Source organism: Somniosus microcephalus, chromosome 7, assembly GCF_052327205.1.
Source record: "Somniosus microcephalus isolate GS21.2 chromosome 7, FLI_Smic_1.0, whole genome shotgun sequence".
In the NCBI taxonomy this organism is placed as follows: domain Eukaryota; kingdom Metazoa; phylum Chordata; class Chondrichthyes; order Squaliformes; family Somniosidae; genus Somniosus; species Somniosus microcephalus.
In genome coordinates this window covers 162,417,136-162,436,720 of record NC_140993.1, presented here as the reverse complement: position 1 = coordinate 162,436,720, position 19,585 = coordinate 162,417,136, and the positions used below count along the sequence as shown (strand labels likewise).

General features: G+C 42.7%; 1 protein-coding gene across 3 annotated transcripts in view; it reads right to left on the bottom strand.

Moving 5' to 3' along the window:
* Positions 1-19,585, bottom strand: part of LOC147114980 (ATP-binding cassette sub-family C member 9-like) — a 332,333-nt gene that overhangs the window by 41,052 nt on the left and 271,696 nt on the right. For all 3 annotated transcript variants that reach the window (XM_085993156.1, XM_085993155.1, XM_085993157.1), the window contains 4 exons: positions 16,852-17,047; positions 16,484-16,597; positions 11,378-11,510; positions 9,330-9,533 (listed from right to left, as the gene is read on the bottom strand). In XM_085993156.1, the coding sequence (XP_085849282.1) occupies positions 9,330-9,533; positions 11,378-11,510; positions 16,484-16,597; positions 16,852-17,047 (647 nt within the window). The remainder of the gene's footprint in view (positions 1-9,329; positions 9,534-11,377; positions 11,511-16,483; positions 16,598-16,851; positions 17,048-19,585) is intronic.

Below are 19,585 nucleotides of genomic sequence, written 5' to 3'. Positions count from 1 at the left end.
TTAACGCTCATTCCGTGACCGTAACCATCTTTGAACCAGCCATTAGGGTGGTTAGTCCTATGGCGGGCGGGTTTTACGGGCTCCCACAACCCATCTGAGGGGGGGGGGCCACCAACACCCACGGACGCAAGCATCCCGCTGGATGTCCACCCAGAATTTAAAGTTGGAGCTCCGACTCCACTTGCCGGGACTGTCTGGAGTGGGGTTCAAAACCCTACTCCTTCTGGCCCAGCGGCGGGGATGCTTACTGCTACGCAAAAGGCCCACTCCGCACAAAAGGTGACACCCATACGTTTCCTGTGCCTTTTCCCTCCCCGTGACTGGAGCCCTATGCTGCCATTTCACGTTGCTAATTGGATTGGGCCTTTGTCATAGCGGTAGGATCCCCGCCGCTGGGCCAGATCAGGGTAGGGTTTCGAACCCCGCTCCAGACAGTCCCGGCAAGTGGAGTCGGAGCTCCGGCTCTACATTCTGGGTTGACATCCAGTGGGATATTTGCGTCCGTGGGTGTGGGTGGCCCCCCATCCTTGTATAGCTTGTGGGAGCCCGTAAAACCCTCCCGCCACAGGACTAACCGCCCTAATGGCTGGTTCAAAGATGGTTACGGTCACGGAATGAGCGTTAATCATGGCCATAAATCCTTCCACCACTTCATACAGTTCCCCAAAGGGAACAGTGTGAAGACACGTATGACGACGACATTGCTAAATAAATAAATGGAATTTAAAAAATTCTTTTAGGGCTTTTAAAAGTCTTTAAATTGCTTTAATTCTCTTTAAAACTACTTCAGATTACTCAAAATAATGTAAACATTTTAAAAAGTTTATGAAAGTTACCAAAATCTTCAAAAAACTTCCAAAAACCTATTTAAACTGCTGCTTTGCATGTAAAAATGGTTAGCAGCTTGACAGAAACATTGGGGGCGTGTCCAGTGAAACTGAGACCTCAAGGGGCGTGTCTCACTTGCACTGCACGCTCCTGACTTCGCGCTGGCTGCACTCCTGGGCGGCGTGACGTCATACGCTGCCCGGGATTCTTCTTCTGGAAACACCAATTCCAGGCGTCCCTGGAGCTGATCGGCAGTAGCGCGGGGTAAGTGTAAATACGGGGCTTGCACGCGCTGCAAGCCCCGTTCTGGAATTTCAGGGCCCTTATGTTTGTACGCTCTGTCCCTTCCTGTCACACATTGGTTTTCATTGCCCATATCACTACCCTGCACTATTGCCCTGTCCTTTCTCTTTAACTTTCCAAATTTCCCCTCGCTTGAACCCTCCCCCCCCCACTATTTAGTTTAAAGCCCTACCCTAGTTATTCAATTCGCTAGGACACTGGTCCCAGCATGGTTCAAGTGAAGGCCGTCCCAACGGAACAGCTCCCTCTTTTCCCAGTACTGAATCGAAACCCATTTCTCCCACACATTTCTCTCTCTGATCTTATTGACCCTATGCCAATTTGCTCGTGGCTCAGGTAGTAATCCAGAGATTATTACCTTTGTGGTCCTGCTTTTTAATTTAGACCCTGGCTGCTCATACTCCCTCAGCAGAATCTCGTTCTTAGTCTTACCCATGTCGTTGGACCACGACAACTGGATCCTTCCCCTCCCACTCCAAGTTCCTCTCCAGCCCCGAGGAGATGTCCTTAACCCTGGCACCAGGCAGGCAACACAGCCTTCGGGACTCCCGCTCTCAGCTGCAGAGAACAGTATCTACCCCCGTAACTATACTGTCTCCTACCACTACAACATTCCTTTTTACACCCCCTGCCTGAATGGCCCCCTGTATTACGGTGCCATGGTCAGTTTGCTCATCCTCCCTGCAGTCCCTGGTCTCGTCCACACAGGTTGCTGTTGGGCAAGTGCAAGGGCTGAGGCTCCTCCAATGCTTCCTCCTGGATCCCCATATCTGTCTCACTCGCAGTCACACACTCCTGTCCCTGACCACGGGCCAAATCTGAAGTATTTAACCTAAGGGGTGTGACTGCCTCCTGGAACAAAGTGTCCAGGTAACTTTCTCCCTCCCTGAAGCTCGGACTCCAGCTCATCAACTCTAAGCCGAAGTTCCTCGAGCTGCACACACTTCCTGCAGATGTGGTCGCCCTGGAACACACTGGTGTCCACCAGCTCCCACGTGCTACAGCTGCAACACCTCACCTGCCCTGCCATCTCTATTGTATTTTATTTAATTAATTACATAAATATCAATTGTCTATTTGTAGTTTTTAATCTAGGTAAACTAGGTAATAACCTTGTTTAATTTATTAAATTCATTGAAATAAGTTTAGCTAGTTATAAATTTAGTTATATGCTATAGATCTTTACTGTAACTTAGCCCTCAGTCCTAAGAGAAAATAAATACTCACCACCAATCACTTACCTGCTTACCTGTGATGTCACACTTTGATTTTTTTGTTATTGAATTGGAGGCTCGCTGCTCCTCCCCGCTGGCTCTGCTCTCACACCTCCTCTCGCCGTGTTCTTTATTCTGCTCCCGCTGCTGCTCCGGTTCCGCCCAGGTCCGCTGGCTCTCATGACTCGGGACCCCATGAAGTCTCATGGCATCACGTCAAACAGGGATAAGGAAACCTTCTGCTGATTACCACCTACCGCCCTCCCTCAGCTGATGAATCAGTACTGCTCCATGTTGAACACCACTTGGAAGAAGCACCGAGGGTAGCAAGAGCACAGAATGTACTCTGGGTGGGGGACTTCAATGTCCATCACACCAAGAGTGTATTGTGAGCATTGTGTCCAATTCTGAGTACCACACTTTAGGAAGCATGTGAAGGCTTTGGAGAGGGTACAGAGAGATTTACTAGAATGGTTCCAGGGATGAGAGACTACAGTTACGTGGATAGACTAGAGAAGATGGGGTTGTTCTCCTTGGATGTTTGATAGAGGTGTTTAAAATTATGAATGATTTAGATAGAGTAAATAATGAGAAACTGTTTCCAATGGCTGAAGGGTCAATAACGAGAGGGCGCAGATTTAAGGTAATTGGCAAAAGAACCAGAGGTGACATGAGGAAAACATTTTTAGGCAACGAGTGGTTAGGCTTTGGAATGTACTGCCTGATAGGGTGGTGGATACAAATTCAATAGTAGCCTTCAAAAGGGAATTGGATAAATACCAGAAGGAGAAAAAACTGCAGGGAAATGGAGTAAGAGCAGAGGAGTGGGACTAACTGGATTGCTCTTTGAAAGAACCGGCGCAGGCTCGATGGGCCGAATGGCCTCCTTCTGTGCTGTACTATTCTATGATTGGCTCCGTAGTACCACTACTGACCAAGGTGGCAGAGTCATGAAGGACATAGCTGCCAAACTGGGCCTGCGGCAGGTGGTGAGAGAACCAACACGAGGGAAAAACCGACTTGACCTCGTCCGCACCTGTCGCAGATGCATCTGTCCATGACAGTACTGGTAGGCGAGATCACTGCACAGTCCTCGTGGAGACGAAGTCCCGTCTTCACACTGAGGACACCTTCCATCGTGTTGTGTGGCACTACCACCGTGCTAAATGGGATAGATTCTGAACAGATCTAGCAGCTCAAAACTGGGCATCCATGAGGCGCTGTGGGCCATCAGCAGCAGCAGAATTGTATTCCACCACAATCTGTAACCTCATTGCCCGGCATATCCCTCGCTCTACCATTGCCATCAAGCCAGGGAACCAACCCTGGTTCAATGAGGAGTGCAGAAGAGCATGCCAGGACCAGCACCAGGTGTACATAAAAATGAAGTGCCAACCTGGTGTAGCTACAACACAGGATTCTTCTTCTTCTTAGGCAGTCCCTCGGAACCGAGGATGACTTGCTTCCACATTAAAAATGAGTTCGCAGGTGACTGATGAGTCCAATGCGGAACCTACAGTCTCTGTCACAGGTGCGGCAGACGGTGGTTGAAGGGGCGGGTGGGTGGGGTGCTTGGGTTGACGTGTGCTCCTTGCGCTGCCTGCGCTTGGTTTCCGCTTACTCCCGGCGAAGAGACTCGAGGTGTTCAGCGCCTTCCCGGATGCTTCTCCTCCACTTTGTGCGGTCTTGGGCCAGGGATTCCCAGGTGTCGGTGGGGATGTTACACTTTTTCCAAGGAGGCTTTGAGGGTGTCCTTGAAGCGTTTCCTCTGCCCACCTGGGGCTCTTTTGCCGTGCCAGAGCTCCGAGTAGAGCGCTTGTTTTGGGAGTCTCGTATCGGGCATGCGGACAATGTGACCCGTCCATCGGAGCTGATTGAGCGTGGTCAGAGCTTCGATGCTGGGGATGTTGGCCAGGATTACATGCATGCTAAACAGTGGAAGTGTCATGCTATAGACAGAGCTAAGCAATCCCACAATCAACGGATCAGATCAAAGCTCTGCAATCCTGTCACATCCAATCGTAAATGGTGGTGGACAATTAAACAACTAATGGGAGGAGGAGGCTCCATGAATATCCCCATTCTCAATGATAGAGCCCAGCACGTGAATGCAAAAGACAAGGTTGAAGCGTTTGCAACCATCTTCAGCCAGAAGTGCCGAGTGGGTGGTCCATCTCTGCCTCCGCCGGAGGTCCCCACCATCACAGAAGCCAGTCTTCAGCCAATTCGATTCACACCACGTGATAGCAAGAAATGGCTGAGCACACTGGATACAGTAAAGGCTATGGGCCCCATCAACATCCCGGCTATCGTGCTGAAGACTCGTGCTCCAGAACTAGCCATGCTTCTAGCCAAGTTGTTCTGGTACAGTTACAACACTGGCATCTAACCGACAAAGTTGAAAATAGCCCAGGTATGTCCTGTCCACAAAAAGCAGGAAAAATCCAATCCAGCCAATTACCACCCCATCAGCCTACTCTCAATCATCAGCAAAGTGATGGAAGCAATGTTCCCGTTAATTTTTGTGTGCGCGCGGCCCCTTTAAGGGGAACGCTTCAGCCTGGTCTTTTGCACTCACGTGCTGGGCTCCACCATCACAGTCCCCCAATGGCTCTTGCAAAGATAGACAAACATTTACCATTTATTTGAGCCTTGAAAGAATATTTGCCTCCATATGCAGCCACTTTAAGTGGGTGCAGTGATCTGTCTGCCTGGTTATATGGCCCATATTCCTCACTAGCAAGGTATGTACTATGAGTGGACCTTTGCAAAATTTCTCTTGTGGCGTTGACCATTATTTCTTGGACCAGAGTTGCGGAGGCACATACTGGGCTATGAGGAATTTTTGACAAATAGATAAGGATACCGTTCACTATTGAAGGTTTTAGCTTAAATGTTTCCCCACTGCCCTATTTACCCTTTCCACAAGGACATGGGTGCCTCTCTGGTTTAGTTGAAGGTCATCTCGTCTGTATAGCTTTCTCTGGCCCAAAAGTGTTCCCAGTGTCCCAGGAATCTGAAACCCTCCAGTCTCACCATCCCTCCAGCCCTGATAATGCTAATCTTTCTCTCCATCTGCTCCAGTGTGCTGCACTGGGAGTAATCCAGAGACAGTTGAAAACAGTCTACTGAAGTCAAGGATGTCGAAGCCTTGGAGAGGCTGCAGAGGAGATTTACAAGAATGATACTAAGAATAAGGGAATTCAGTTATGTGGATGGACTAGAGAAGTTGATATTGTTCTCCTTAGAGCAGAGGGTGCAGAGAAGATTTACAAGGATGATACCAGAAATGCGAGGGTATACATATCAGGAAAGGGTGAACAGGCTGGGTCTCTTTTCTCTTGAAAAAAGAAGGCTGAGGGGTGACCTAATAGAGGTCTTTAAAATTATGAAAGGTATTCATAGAGTGGATACAGAGGCCACGATTTTGTCATCGGTGTCGGAATGGGTGCGGGACAGCTGGTTTCCGGCTTCCAGTCCCGCTCCACAGATGTGATTTTACCTTGACTGACCTTGTTAAGCCCGCCCTGCAGGCTTGCTGGCCAATTAACAGGAAGCAGGTCGGATGATGTCATTTGATGATATGTCATCTGCCGGTTTCCTTAAAGGGACCACGCTCAATTTTATTTTGACAGTTGATTTCTCAGTGTTTGACAGCATTAAGATGCTGAAAACACTGAGAATCACTGCACAAAGGTGACCTCTTGCACACAGGCACTCCAATGGCTCCCACCATATGCTGGAATAGATGGCAGCTGCAGGTGAGGTGACAGAAGCGATCTGTCACTGGTGAGAGAGGTTCTCCCAATGAGGTAGCACTGGACATATAGTTGGATTTAAAATCTTGTAAGCTAAAGAAATCTATAAATGTTTTAAAATTGCAGTAACCAACATTTTCTTTGCTCTGAAACTCACCATGTGCAACATTGGATTCTTCACACCACTTCTGCAGCTGTCATCATTCCACAAACATTACAGCAGACTCACAACACGCCACACTTACCTGGTGTGGTGTCTGGACATCAGGAAAGCCGACCCAGAAGCGGGAAAATCCAAAAACAGGCTGAAAACTTCTGACAAGTACCTGTTAATAGGCAGGAAATTGCCTTTAATCCGCTACCCGACGCTAGGTGCCGGGTCCATTCACAAATCGGGGACCTGACACTTGGGAAAGCTCTTTGGAGGCAGGTCGATGGCGGATTCGGAACCCGCTGTCAATCAAATCGAATTTAACCTCTGACCTGCCTCCAAACCCGCCCTTTGAGCGCTAGTAAAATCGCAGCCAGAGAGAATGTTTCCACTTGTGGGGAAGAGCATAACTAGAGGCCAACAATATAAGATAGTCACCTAGAAATCCAATGGGGAATTCAGAAGAAACTTCTTTACCCAAAGAGTGGTGAGAACGTGGAACTCGCTACCTACCACATGGAATGGTTGAAGCGAATAGTATAGATGCATTTAAGGGGAGGCTGGACAAACCTATGAGGGAGAAGGGAGTAGAGGGCTATGCTGATAGATTTAGATGAGGAAAAACAGGAGGAGGCTTGAGTGGAGCATGGACTGGTTGGGCTGAATGGCCTGTTTCTGTGCCATATATCCAATGTAATCCTATGTAAGGTTAAGGGGAGATTTAATAGAGGTATTCAAAATTATGAAGCTTTTTTTTGTAGAGTATATAAGGAGAAACTGTTGCCACTGCCAGGAGGGTCGGTAACCAGAGGATCCAAATTTAAGATAATTGGCAAAAGAACCAGAGGGTAAGATGAGGAGAATTTTTTTTTAAGCAGCCAATTGTTATGCTCTGGAATGCACTGCCCGATGGGATGGTGGAAACAGATTCAATACTAACTTTCAAAAGGGAATTAGTTCTGTAATATGTGATGCACTTTTGATTTAACAGCTGTTGATAATATTAGTTTAACTTGAATTCTTACCAAGGGCATCGTAGCTGACCCAAAGCATAATATAAAAATCTATATAGGATTAGGTAAATTTGGCTAAATTGGGCTCAACAGTTTGGATTCTGGTCAGTTTGTCAGAAATATGAATTCTGATTTTTGAACAATTGCTCTAATAAGGAAGATCTAGAAGTCACATTACAATGCTCATGCTGCACTAACTGTATTTACTCAAGTATCAAGACATGTAATTTAGGTTAACGGGGGTTGGAAGTGGAGGGTTGTCTTATATGCAAATCAATGTGGCGGATGGTACTGCAGCTCACTCTTGGAGAGTGTGCTCATCTCTTCCGGGCTTGGTCCTGCTCTTGTGTCTGTTATGGATTCTTCACTTGTCAGCTGTCTCTCCAGCCACCATGCTTTCTACTTGCCACAGTGAAGTATGGGATCACTCCAGAAAAAGTGGCAATTTGATTGTAATGCTTCTGTTGATTGTTTCAAGCACTGACTCTGCTGTGCACCAACATAAACAGGAAGCAGTAGACTGAGTGAGCCAAGAGGTGAGCGAGAGATCAGTTGCTAGAAACAGTGCAGAGAGTGGGAGCCAGGAAGAGGGCAGCGAAAATGAAGGGGGGAGAGCTTAATATTATAATAAGTGCTTCTGCAGAAATGCAGCTGAAATTTGAATCTGATTTTGACGGTAGTGATGCTCTTGGTTAAGGGGTTTTTTGCTGGAAGTTGCAGGGGTCATCTTCTATCTGGGTTACCTTATAAACAGAATATCAAAGTCAATATGTAATGACCAAAGTCTAAATTTGGATTGAGCTTAAGAGCTCCTCCATGATAAAATGTAGAATTACAGACAAGCTTTTTGACATCTTTGACATGCCATTTGCAGGTTGTTTATGGTACCTAACTGCCTTTATGTTGTTTTCTGGAATTCACTTCAAATGTGGTCTCCTGCAGCCACCCATTTATACTAGAGCATACAGCCAAGACTCGTCTTCAGTCTATTTGATCTTTCCTTTCTTGAATACCAACTATCTTTTCCTTACTGCATCTAACCGTTCCTCAAATGGCTTAAACCACTCTTCCTGGCAACCAGTTCCAGCTGTTGATGACTCCCTGTGTAAATAAACACCTTCTAACATTTTGCTCAAATTTCTCCTCAACAAACCTGAACCTGTGCTGTCTGTCCTGCTACTTTGTAGTATCTGCAAGTATTGTTTAATTTCTCTATCTTGTTAAGTATCTTACAAATCTCTATCATGTTCCCTCTGAGACATCTGTTTGCATGTCCGAAGAGTCTCAACCTATCTAGTCATGCTCCCCATAATTTTTCTGTTAGACACTAGGGATCAGCTTTGCAGCTCTTTTCTTCCATACCTCTAGCGTCTGGATGGCTCTCACGTATCAGTAATGAGAAGTGCGTGCAGAACTCTAGGACGGTCCTAGCTATTGTACTATAGTGTAAATCCCAACATGTTAAAGTACTTTAAAATACTGTATTTTTTACTGTAATGTATTATTGCAGACAGTGCCCAGGTCGGTTTGATATACTGTTTTCTCATAATGTACAATGCTTCTTCAGCATAACTTCTGCACACTTAAACTTATCCTGATTTGGGGACATAAACCAGCATCCCGATTTCTCTGTTTACTATTAACTTGCATTGTTTGTCACAATGGTAGACGACTCAAATAATACCCCAAGGTCTATTTCAACTTAGACAATGTCACATTTTATCCCACCCACAGAACATACTTCTGATTTGCAGCATTTGTCTCACACACACACTCCCCATTATGAGAAAACAGTATCAGACATATTTCACTATACAAGTGGTCTTTAAGACAGATTTCACTTTATGTCTCATAATTAAGTGTGACATTTTAAACAAATCATTCATCTTGTACAAAACTGTAGTTTACAAATATTAGTGACAGATGTAAATTATGCAATTATCTGCACTTGATTGTCATATATCCACATTTCAATTTTGTTAGAACATATCTTTTCTATATGCTAAAAACCACCCAACTATAAGCTTTCAACATAAAATATATTTAGTGAAGAAACACAAACCTTCAAAATTGTCAATAATTCTCAGAAGGGCTAATGTCAGGGTTGACTTTCCACTTCCTGTTCGCCCACAGATTCCAACTCTTGTTCCAGGGTTAATTTTTAGTGTCAGTTTGTGGAGGACAGGATCAAGTTTCTTATCATATCGTACACTGACCTCATTAAACTCGATCGCTCCAGAGTGTGGCCAGTTGGTAAGATTTGAACCTGGAGGAAAATTTACAAAAAAGAATTCTGATGAATAATCAAATACTTTAAGTTACAGAAAGGAATTGCTATTTGTACAATTTTTAGTAAATGGAAGACTTTTTTCAATTAAAATAAAAAACAAAGTAAAATTGTATGCAAAAGTGTCAGAGCATGCAAGTGTGGTAACACATTGAAAAGAAAGAAAGACTTGCATTTCTACAGCGCCTTTCATGACCTTAGGATGTCCCAAACCACTTTACAGCCAATTAAGTACTTTTGAAGTGTAGTCACTGTTGTAATGTAGGAAACAAGCAAACTCCCACAAACAGCAATGTAATAATGACCAGATAATCTGTTTTAGTGAAACATTGCTGGATAGAGTGGTAGGACTCTGGTCTCAATCAGCATTGCGATCTTCAGGAAGAGATCAGATCAGATCTGAGCCAGCTGGGAGGTGGTTCCACTGTGAGGAGTGAAATCAACTTTCTCTATTCACACAGGTCAGTTATACAGAAACATTGGAGGCCTTGTGTGCAGTTTTTCATCGACTGTAAGTCAGAGTCAAGTCTATGCCAAACAGGGGAGGAATAAAACCATAATCTTTCTGAAAATATCATTTGAATATTATTAGAAAGTAATTTTTCTCTTCCCACCCAGTATTCAGCAATTTTTTTCTCTCCCTCCTCCTTGGGGGCCTTCTTGTGGAACAAGGAAGGAAAGAGGATTTATTTTCTAGTTTCCACCAATTCTGCTCTATAACTGGCCACTTGGAAGAGTTCGGAGGTGCTTCTGGCTTTTCCCTCTCTAAAGCCAAGGATTTCCATTCAGCATCTTCTCCCAATTATCCAACTAAGAAACCACTCTATGCAGCAGTGCATTGGTACACCAATCTGTGCTACCAGACAGCACTTCAGGATTTCCTGAAATTCACAGCTATGTTACTTCATGAAATGACACTTAACTAATAAGCAGAATTTTTAACCAGGTAAAAGATACTTTATAGCTCCATGATTTCAATTACTTAAGGCAGCAATATTTTTGTAGGAATAATATGATTAAAAAAATGCACAAGACAAATCATGTATCCTTTCAACTATATGATATGTTTAGAGTGAGCTAAGACTAGCCTTTTAGGAATGGTAAAACTTCTGTACAATGTAGTATGCGAGTATAAAACTTGAACTAGGTCAAATAATAACGTGATACACTGTAAAATTAAATTTACATAAGTCACTGTGAATAAAGTATTAAGCATTACAATGGAGGCCTCTTATTACACTCAATTTATCAACTATATATTGTACATTTATGATGATTAAAACTGGTACTCTCTCCATATTTTGTCTGTATCTAAGCACAGCCTCTTGAAGCTAAATGGATCCATGAACAGTGATATTGTGAATGCAGAGTTTACGTTTATATATTATTGTTCTGATTTTAGCATTTCAGACATTATACAAGTAATTTTTCTTTGAATGAACAATGCACTGAAATGAGTCAGAGAGCAGAAAATTGGACAGGGGTTAGCACTCTTGATTACTATTCTGCAACCCCTGTTGGCAGTCTGTGAAGGTCAAGTGACTATAGAATTGGTGGAAAAAGGAACTAAAAAGTTTGATCTCAGCCAGAATATTAAAAGAAAGAAATCAAAATGAATCAAAGTGACATTACTCCGAGTAGAAAAAGCACTGCTAATGGGAAACTCAATTAGGCTGTAAGCAGATGCCAAAATGTGATGTGACTAACATATTTAAGTTTGGGTTTGCAACTTTCTATTTAAAAGAATTCAGGTCATGCATTTACAACACTAATCAAGAGTAGATTGGAAGTTACTGAATTAAATAAGCCAAGAATGTTTGAACCTGTGTCAATTTGTGATTCTTGAAGCTGCTGTTCAGATGGAAGGGCAGTGTAGTGATTCACCCGCTCGACTGCATTCATCTGCATTTCCATATCTGCAAACTCCCGGATACACCAATTCAAATAAGTAGACATCTGGAAACAAAGAAATACACTGTAAACGAAGGAAGCTGAAATGAGGAACTCATTAAAATCACTGTATTCTTGTGCCCCTCTTGTGGCGTAATAGAGTGCTATTGACAAAATAGAATTAAAGATGATACAGCAGAGAAACAGGTTATTTGACCTATTACACCATTGCTAACACTTCTGCAGGTGCTGTCTACTCTAAATCATTTCCCTGTCCTTTCCCCACTATCCTTTTATATGCTTCCTTTTCACATAGAAACATAAAAACATAGAAGATAGGAGCAGGAGTAGGCCATTCGGCCCCTCGAGCCTGCTCCGCCATTCAATGCGATCATGGCTGATCATCCAAATTCAGTACCCTGTCCCTGCTTTCTCCCCATACCCCTTGATCCCTTTAGCCTTAAGAAATATATCCAACTCCTTCTTGAATATATTTAATGAATTGGCCTCTACTGCCTTCTGTGGTAGAGAATTCCACAGGTTCACCACTCTCTGGGTGAAGAAATTCCTCCTCATTTCTGTCCTAAATGGCTTACCCCTTATCCTTAGACTGTGACCCCTGGTTCTGGACTCCCCCGACCATCGGGAACATCCTTCCTGCATCTAGTCTGTCCAGTCCTGTCAGAATTTTATAAGTTTCAATGAGATCCCCTCTCATTCTTCTAAACTCCAGCGAGTACAAGCCCAATCGACCCAATCTCTCCTCATACGTCGTTCCTGCCATCCCAGGTATCAGCCTGGTGAATCTTCGCTGAACTCCTTCCATGGCAAGAACATCCTTCCTCAGATAAGGTGACCAAAACTGCACACAATATTCAAGATGTGGTCTCACCAAGGCCCTGTACAACTGCAGCAAGACATCCTTGTTCCTGTACTCAAACCCTCTCGCTATGAAGGCCAACATACCATTTGCCTTCTTAACCGCCTGCTGCACCTGCATGCTTACCTTCAGCGACTGGTGCACAAGGACACCCAGGTCTCGTTGCACTTCCCCTTCTCCCAATCTATTGCCATTCAGATAATAATCTGCCTTCCTGTTTTTGCCACCAAAGTGGATTACCTCACATTTATCCACGTTACATGGCATCTGCCATGCTTCTGCCCAATCACCCAACCTGTCCAAATCATCCTGGAGTTTCTCGGCATCCTCCTCACAGCACACACGCCCACCCAGCTTTGTGTCGTCTGCAAATTTGGAGATATTACATCTAGTTCCTTTGTCTAGATCATTAATATAGTGAATAGCTGGGGTCCAAGGACCGATCCCTGCTGTACCCCACTAGTCACTGCCTGCCACTCGGAAAAAGACCTGCTTATTCCAACTCTTTGCTTTCTGTCTGCCAACCAGTTCTCTATCCAAGTCAATACCTTGCCCCCAATCCCATGTGCCTTAACTTTACACGCTAATCTCTTATGCGGGACCTTATCGAAAGCCTTCTGAAAGTCCAAATACACCACATCCACTGGTTCTCCCTTATCTATTTTACCAGTTACATAATCAAAAAATTCCAGTAGATTAGTCAAGCACGATTTACCTTTTATAAATCCATGTTGACTTTGTCCGATCCTGTCACTGTTTTCCAAGTGCTCTGCTATTACATCTTTTATAATGGACTCTAGCATTTTCCCCACTACCGATGTCAGGCTTACCGGTCTGTAATTCTCCATTTTCTCTCTACCACCTTTTTTGAATAGTGGGGTAACATTAGCTAACCTCCAATCCATGGGTACTGTTCCAGATTCCATCGAATGTTGGAAGATGATCAGCAGGGCCACTTCCTTAAGTACCCTAGGATGTAGATTGTCAGGCCCTGGGGATTTATCGGCCTTCAATCCCATCAATTTCCCTAACACCATTTCCCTACAAATACTGATTTCTTTCAGTTCCTCCCTTTCATCAGACCCTATGTTCCCCGACATCTCTGGGAGGTTATTTGTGTCCTCCTTTGTGAAGACAGAACCAAAATATGTATTTAATTGGTCTGCCATTTCTTTGTTCCCCATTATAAATTCCCCTGATTCTGACTGCAAGGGACCTACGCTTGACTTCACCAATCTTTTTCTCTTCACATATCTATAAAAGCTTTTACAGTCAGTTTTTATGTTCCCTGAAGGCTTACGCTCATATTCTATTTTCCCCTTCTTAATTAATCCCTTTGTCGAATCCTAAACTGCTCCCAATCCTCAGGTTTACTGCTTTTTCTGGCCAATTTATATGTCCTCTCCTTGGATCTTATGCTATCCCTAATTTCCCTTGTTAGCCACGGTTGAGTCACCTTTTTTGTTGCATTTTTATGCCAAACTGGGATGAACAAATTCTGTAGTTCATCCATTCGGTCTTTGAATGTTTGCCATTGCCTATCCACCGTCAACCCTTTGAGTGCCATTCCCCAATCAATCCTACCCAACTCGCGCCTCAGACCATCGTTGTTTCCTTTATTTAAATTCAGGACCCTAGTCTCCGAGTCAACTACTTCATTCTCCATCTTAATGAAGAATTCGATCATATTATGATCGCTCCGACCCAAGGGGCCTTGTACAAGATTGCTAATTAATCCTTTCTCATTACATAATACCCAGTCTAAGATGGCCTGATCTCTGGTTGGTTCCTCGACATATTGATCCAGGAAACCATCCCGTAAACACTCCAGGAATTCCTCCTCCACAGTATTGTTACTAATTTGGTTAGCCCAATCTATATGTAGATTAAAGTCACCCATGATGACTACAGTGCCCTTATTGCACGTTCTCTAACTTCCCTTTTAATGCCATCCCGAACCTCCGCATTACTGTTTGGAGGTCTATATACCACTCCCACTTATGTTTTCTGCCCCTTGGTATTTCTCGGTTCTACCCATACAGATTCCACATCATCAGAGCTAATATCCTTCCTTACAATTGTGTTAATCCCTTCTTTAACCAGCAATGCTACCCCACCTCCCTTTCCTTTTTGCCTATCTTTCCTGAATATTGAATACCCCTGGATGTTAAGTTCCCAGCCTTGGCCACCCTGGAGCCATGTTTCCGTAATCCCAATCAAATCATATTCATTTACCTCTATTTGCGCAGCTAATTCATCCACCTTATTACGAATGCTCCTCGCATTAAGACACAAAGCCTTCAGGTTTGTTTTTTTAACGTTCTTAGACCTATTAGAATTATTATTTACTGTGGCCATGTTTGATTTATACCGTTGATTTCTCTGACTGCCACTTTTGTTTATCTCCTTCCTATCTTTTGCTTTTATCCTTGTTTCCCTTTCTTCTGTCCCTCTGCTCAGGTTCCCAACCCCCTGCCATTTTAGTTTAAACCCTCTCCCAGAGCACTAGCAAACACTCCCCCTAGGACATCGGTCCCAGCCCTGCCCAGGTGCAAACCGTCCGGTTTGAACTGGTCTCACCTCCCCCAGAACCGGTTCCAATGTCCCAGGAATTTGAATCCCTCGACCTCGCACCATTCCTCTAGCCACATATTCATCTGAAATATCCTTCTATTTCTACTCTGACTAGCACGTGGAACTGGTAGCAATCCTGAGATTATTACCTTTGAGGTCCTATTTTTTAATTTACCTCCTAACTCCCTATATTCAGTTTTTAGGACCTCATCCCATTTTTTTACCTATATTGTTGGTACCTATATGCACCACGACAACTGGCTGTTCACCCTCCCCTTCCAAAATGTTCTGCAGCCGCTCCGAGACATCCTTGACCCTTGCACCAGGGAGGCAACACACCTTCCTGGAGTCTCGTTTGCGGCCGCAGAAACACCTATCTATTCCCCTATCTATTAAATAATTATCTAATTCCTTTTAAATGATATTACAATCTTTGTCTCAGCAGCCACTTGCAGGAAAGCATTTCATGTTCTCATTAACCTTTGTGTGAAAAAAACTTCTAACTTTCACCTTCATTCTTCTAGTGATAACCTGGAAGATGATTGTAGCATCCCCATCACCACAGATTAGCTAACTCACCACAGAGCAGCGATTAAACCCATGTCTGTAAGGTTCTGTACTGCACTTGTTAACAATTTAGAAGGGACACAAATGCATGAAAGGATGCAGAGAAGAATAAAAATCCTGATCCCAATTGTAAAGGAGTTGACCTATGAGGAAAGATTGGAGAGCTTAAATTCTACAGTCTGGATAGAAATTTAAATTAGTGAAAAGTAAATTTAAAACCAATCTTGGAAAATATTTTTCACTCAAAGGATAATAAACATTTGAATTGATTTACCAGGTGAGGAAGTAAAAGCAAAAGATATAAGCTCAATAACTGAATGGGTGTTTTTAGTGGGGGGAGGGGGGATGGGGGGGGGGGGGAAGGGAAATTTTAAAAAACCCACTCGTGTTAAAAAATGGCCTTGCTACAGCAGAACTTTGTTGCATTTGTGCAGCAAAATGAAAGATCAAAATAGGCATGAGAGAACAATATGTTAAAATGTTCCTTTTGTATTGACTTTTATTCAAATTGTAGTCTGCTGAGTAACAATTCTACCAATGAGACACTTTATTCTACCTGACTGATTTCTGTTATCTGGCATTATGGATCACAGTCATGTTATCACTTTTTTGCACCTGAAAATAACTGACCACGGCAAAGATAAATGGGGAAATGGATTTTGGAGGTTCATATAGCTTGAATCAGAATTTTGTGGGATTTTGTTTTTAAAAGCAAGACAGTGCCTGAAATGTCAAATGGCTTCATAGCAGACTGCAATATTCCCCCTAAGGTGCACACCAATTGCGAGGTCCCGCGCAGGCTACTCACCTGTTGCTGCCACTGGAAGATACCGTGCATGCGCGGCCACGCTGCGCAGTATATTTAAAGGGACCGCGCTCAAAAAAAAATTAGAGGGGACATTAACAGACTGTCAAAAATGAACTTAAAATCATACACCAGGTTTTTGTATAACATTGGCTTTGCAAACATACTACTATCCAGATTTATTATAAATATCATTTGCTTTCTCTTCTGTACCTTTAAGGCATATACAATGGCAAGGCCTACGAGCCCAGCTTGCAGGTAGCCCAGTGTTGCTGTCAATAATGAACAGAGTGCTGAAGCAAAAACAATACTTGTTCCAATTAAGTCCTGAAAAATAGTATTGACATTAGAATTAGCTATTCATCATTTCTATACTTATTCATCCAAATTCAGGCAACAAAAATCTTAATTATATTAACAATTGTATCTTTTGACAAACAAAGTTTAAAATTTTAACTTTGTTCTATAATAAAATGCTTTCAAGTATTCTTTCTATAGTTCCATATAGACTTGCACAACTAATGAAAATTAAAAAAACCTCACAAAAATCATTAAAATATATGGTTCATTTGAAAACTAACCAGTCGTATTCCCAGCCACCTGTTCACAGTGTTCAGATATAAATAAGCAACAGTATTACAGTCAATCTTGTTAAGGATTTGTTGAAAGAACTTGTCTTCACGTCTATACGCTCTGATAGTTGTCAGACCTCCAAGCGTCTCAGAAAAATGTGCAAACACAGGTGATTTGGTGATGCTGTCCAATCGCTGAAGTTCCCTATAATGATTAAGTACACAATTAGTATCCTATTTACAAATGCTACTGCCTTTACATCTTACATTTGATATGGCTGAATCAGGCTACCACAATTGTCTTATATTCCATTAAGCGATTTTGAAGGTTATGTCAAGTTTCAATGGAAAGGCAGATGCACGCAACTAAATACTCTCTAGATATTGTTGACATTGACAGCAAGTTTTTCATTTTTTTTTTTTTTTTAAACATAAAAGTTGTACTTTTTCCAAAATGCTCTCCCTCTGCTCAGTGCCAAACTCTGATCAAATTCCTACTGGCAAGAAAAGGGATATCAAAAAATATTGAAAGATCAATAATTCAGAATCAACAGCAAATAACTTGCTAATATTTTAACAACAGATTCTAAAAAATGCAACCTTTTTTAAATGACTTTTTGTGTTCATCAAGGCGAGGGTCGTTATTATTCGGAACAGTTTCTATTTCAGGCATTTAGCATTGAGCTCTCCAAGAGCATAGTTACATGCAGAGTAAATCTTCCTCTACTGTGCCACAACAATATGTCTCATTCACAACCTCAGAAGAACACCCGTGTTGTATTTTTCCATTTCCCACACTCAACGTCCTGTAACCTGTCTGAGTGAGATTGTCAATTTAATGTTAATTAGGGGCAATTTTGTGCTGTGGACCCCTGTCCACTAGGAGCTGGATTGAGATTGCCCAATCTCATTTAATGAAGTACACAGAGAGTAAAGTTGATCTGTGCCTGTAGTGTGAAATGCACTCAGCGAGTCGGTAGCCCCTTTTAACAACTTGCCTGATTTTCTTTCCATTGAAGTAAATAGAAAAGAAAATTGGGCACAATGTAAAAGGGCTGCCGATTTGCTATGAGCACGTTATGCGCTACTACCACGGACCAATTTCACTCTCTTACAATCAACACACAGAAGAGACTTCATTCCACTGTCTATGCTGGTTTTAAGTCAGGCCTCAAGAGATGAAAGGCCAGTGTTAAATCCAATGCAACACCCAATTCCCTTATAGCTGGATTTTTAGGTGATATCAGTGTCAGTTGAAAAATCCTTAAAGTTTATTGGTCTCAGCACTGAATTTTGCTAGCACAATAACACCAATGTATTTGCCATCCCTAATATAATCTCCGATGGTGAATTTGTGGACAATCTATTCAAATCAAATATGCCAAGACACCTTGCCAAAAGACTCCCAAAATAAAAATAAACATAAAAGATGCTGATGGGGTATCTCTAATACCAACAAGTGCTGTTGTTACATTAATAGTGTACTGACTACCCAGCACAAGTAAAGCACCCATATAACTATAAGATGGGTTTCATTCCTCCCCTTCCATGCAACACACTGCTCCTTGGCTAAAAAGCATGTGCCATGCATTCAAACCAATGCTACGTTTGGGCTAGCTTTTAGCAAGCGACGGAGGTAGACTAAGCTAATTCAATATAAGTAATTGCATGAATTAAGCCACATACTACCATTCTGTGGCTTTAAAAGAAAAGTTTTCACTCCATAACTGACCTTCATATTCCTGGCCTAGGAACATTGATGTAGTGGCTAGTTTATAAGTGTGCATACTATATATAGCACTGTTGCCTCACAGCGCCAGGGACCCGGGTTCAAATCTGGCCTCGGGCGACTGTCTGTGTGGAGTTTGCACATTCTCCCTGTGTCTGCATGGGTTTCCTCCGGGTGCTCCGGTTTCCTCCCACAGTCCAAAGATGTGCAGGTTAGGTTGATTTGGCTATGATAAATTGACCCTTAGTGTTAGGGGATTAAATACGTGGGGTTACAGGGATAGGGTGGGATATGTGTCAGTGCAGGCTCGATGGGCCGAAATGGCCTCTATCTGCACTGTAGATTCTGTGATCATGCAGGGGATTTCTTCCCTAGACATGTGTGAAATCATGCTCCCCAGAAAAGACTTGATTTTTGACATGTTGTTTTGTGGATTTTCCAGTGTTTTACAGTAGACTTTATATATATACTGAAATATGTTGCAATGCATACATTCAAGAAAACAACTTCCAAAAGAATAGGGCTAAGTTTAGCAAAATTTGCTATTAGAACAGACAATTAAAAAAGAGTAAAAAGACGATTTTGAACAGGTGTGGCAGTGGCAGTAAAGTCTTTTCCTTTAATGTTTTGCTACATTGAAGGCACTATATAAATGCAAGTTGTTGTTGTTTTTCAGTTGTATCAAAAATCAAGAGAGTCATCAAGGACTACCAGAATGATACCTAGTCTTAGGGATCTTAACTATCAGGATAGGATTGGGAAATTGGGGGCTTTTTCATTGGAGAAGTGTAGATTTTGATGTGATATGATTGAACTTTTTCAAATTATGAAAGGAACAGATTCTATTCGTTAGATATGTGATTTGAGCTAGAAAGTGATAGGAAAACTAGAGGGCATCAGTAAAAATAAGAAAACAGAGTTAGGATATGCCAGGAAGTATTTCTTTTCACAGAGAGTCACTGACTTCTGGAATCATTACCAAAACATGCGGCAAGTATGGGTTCATGCAGTCCT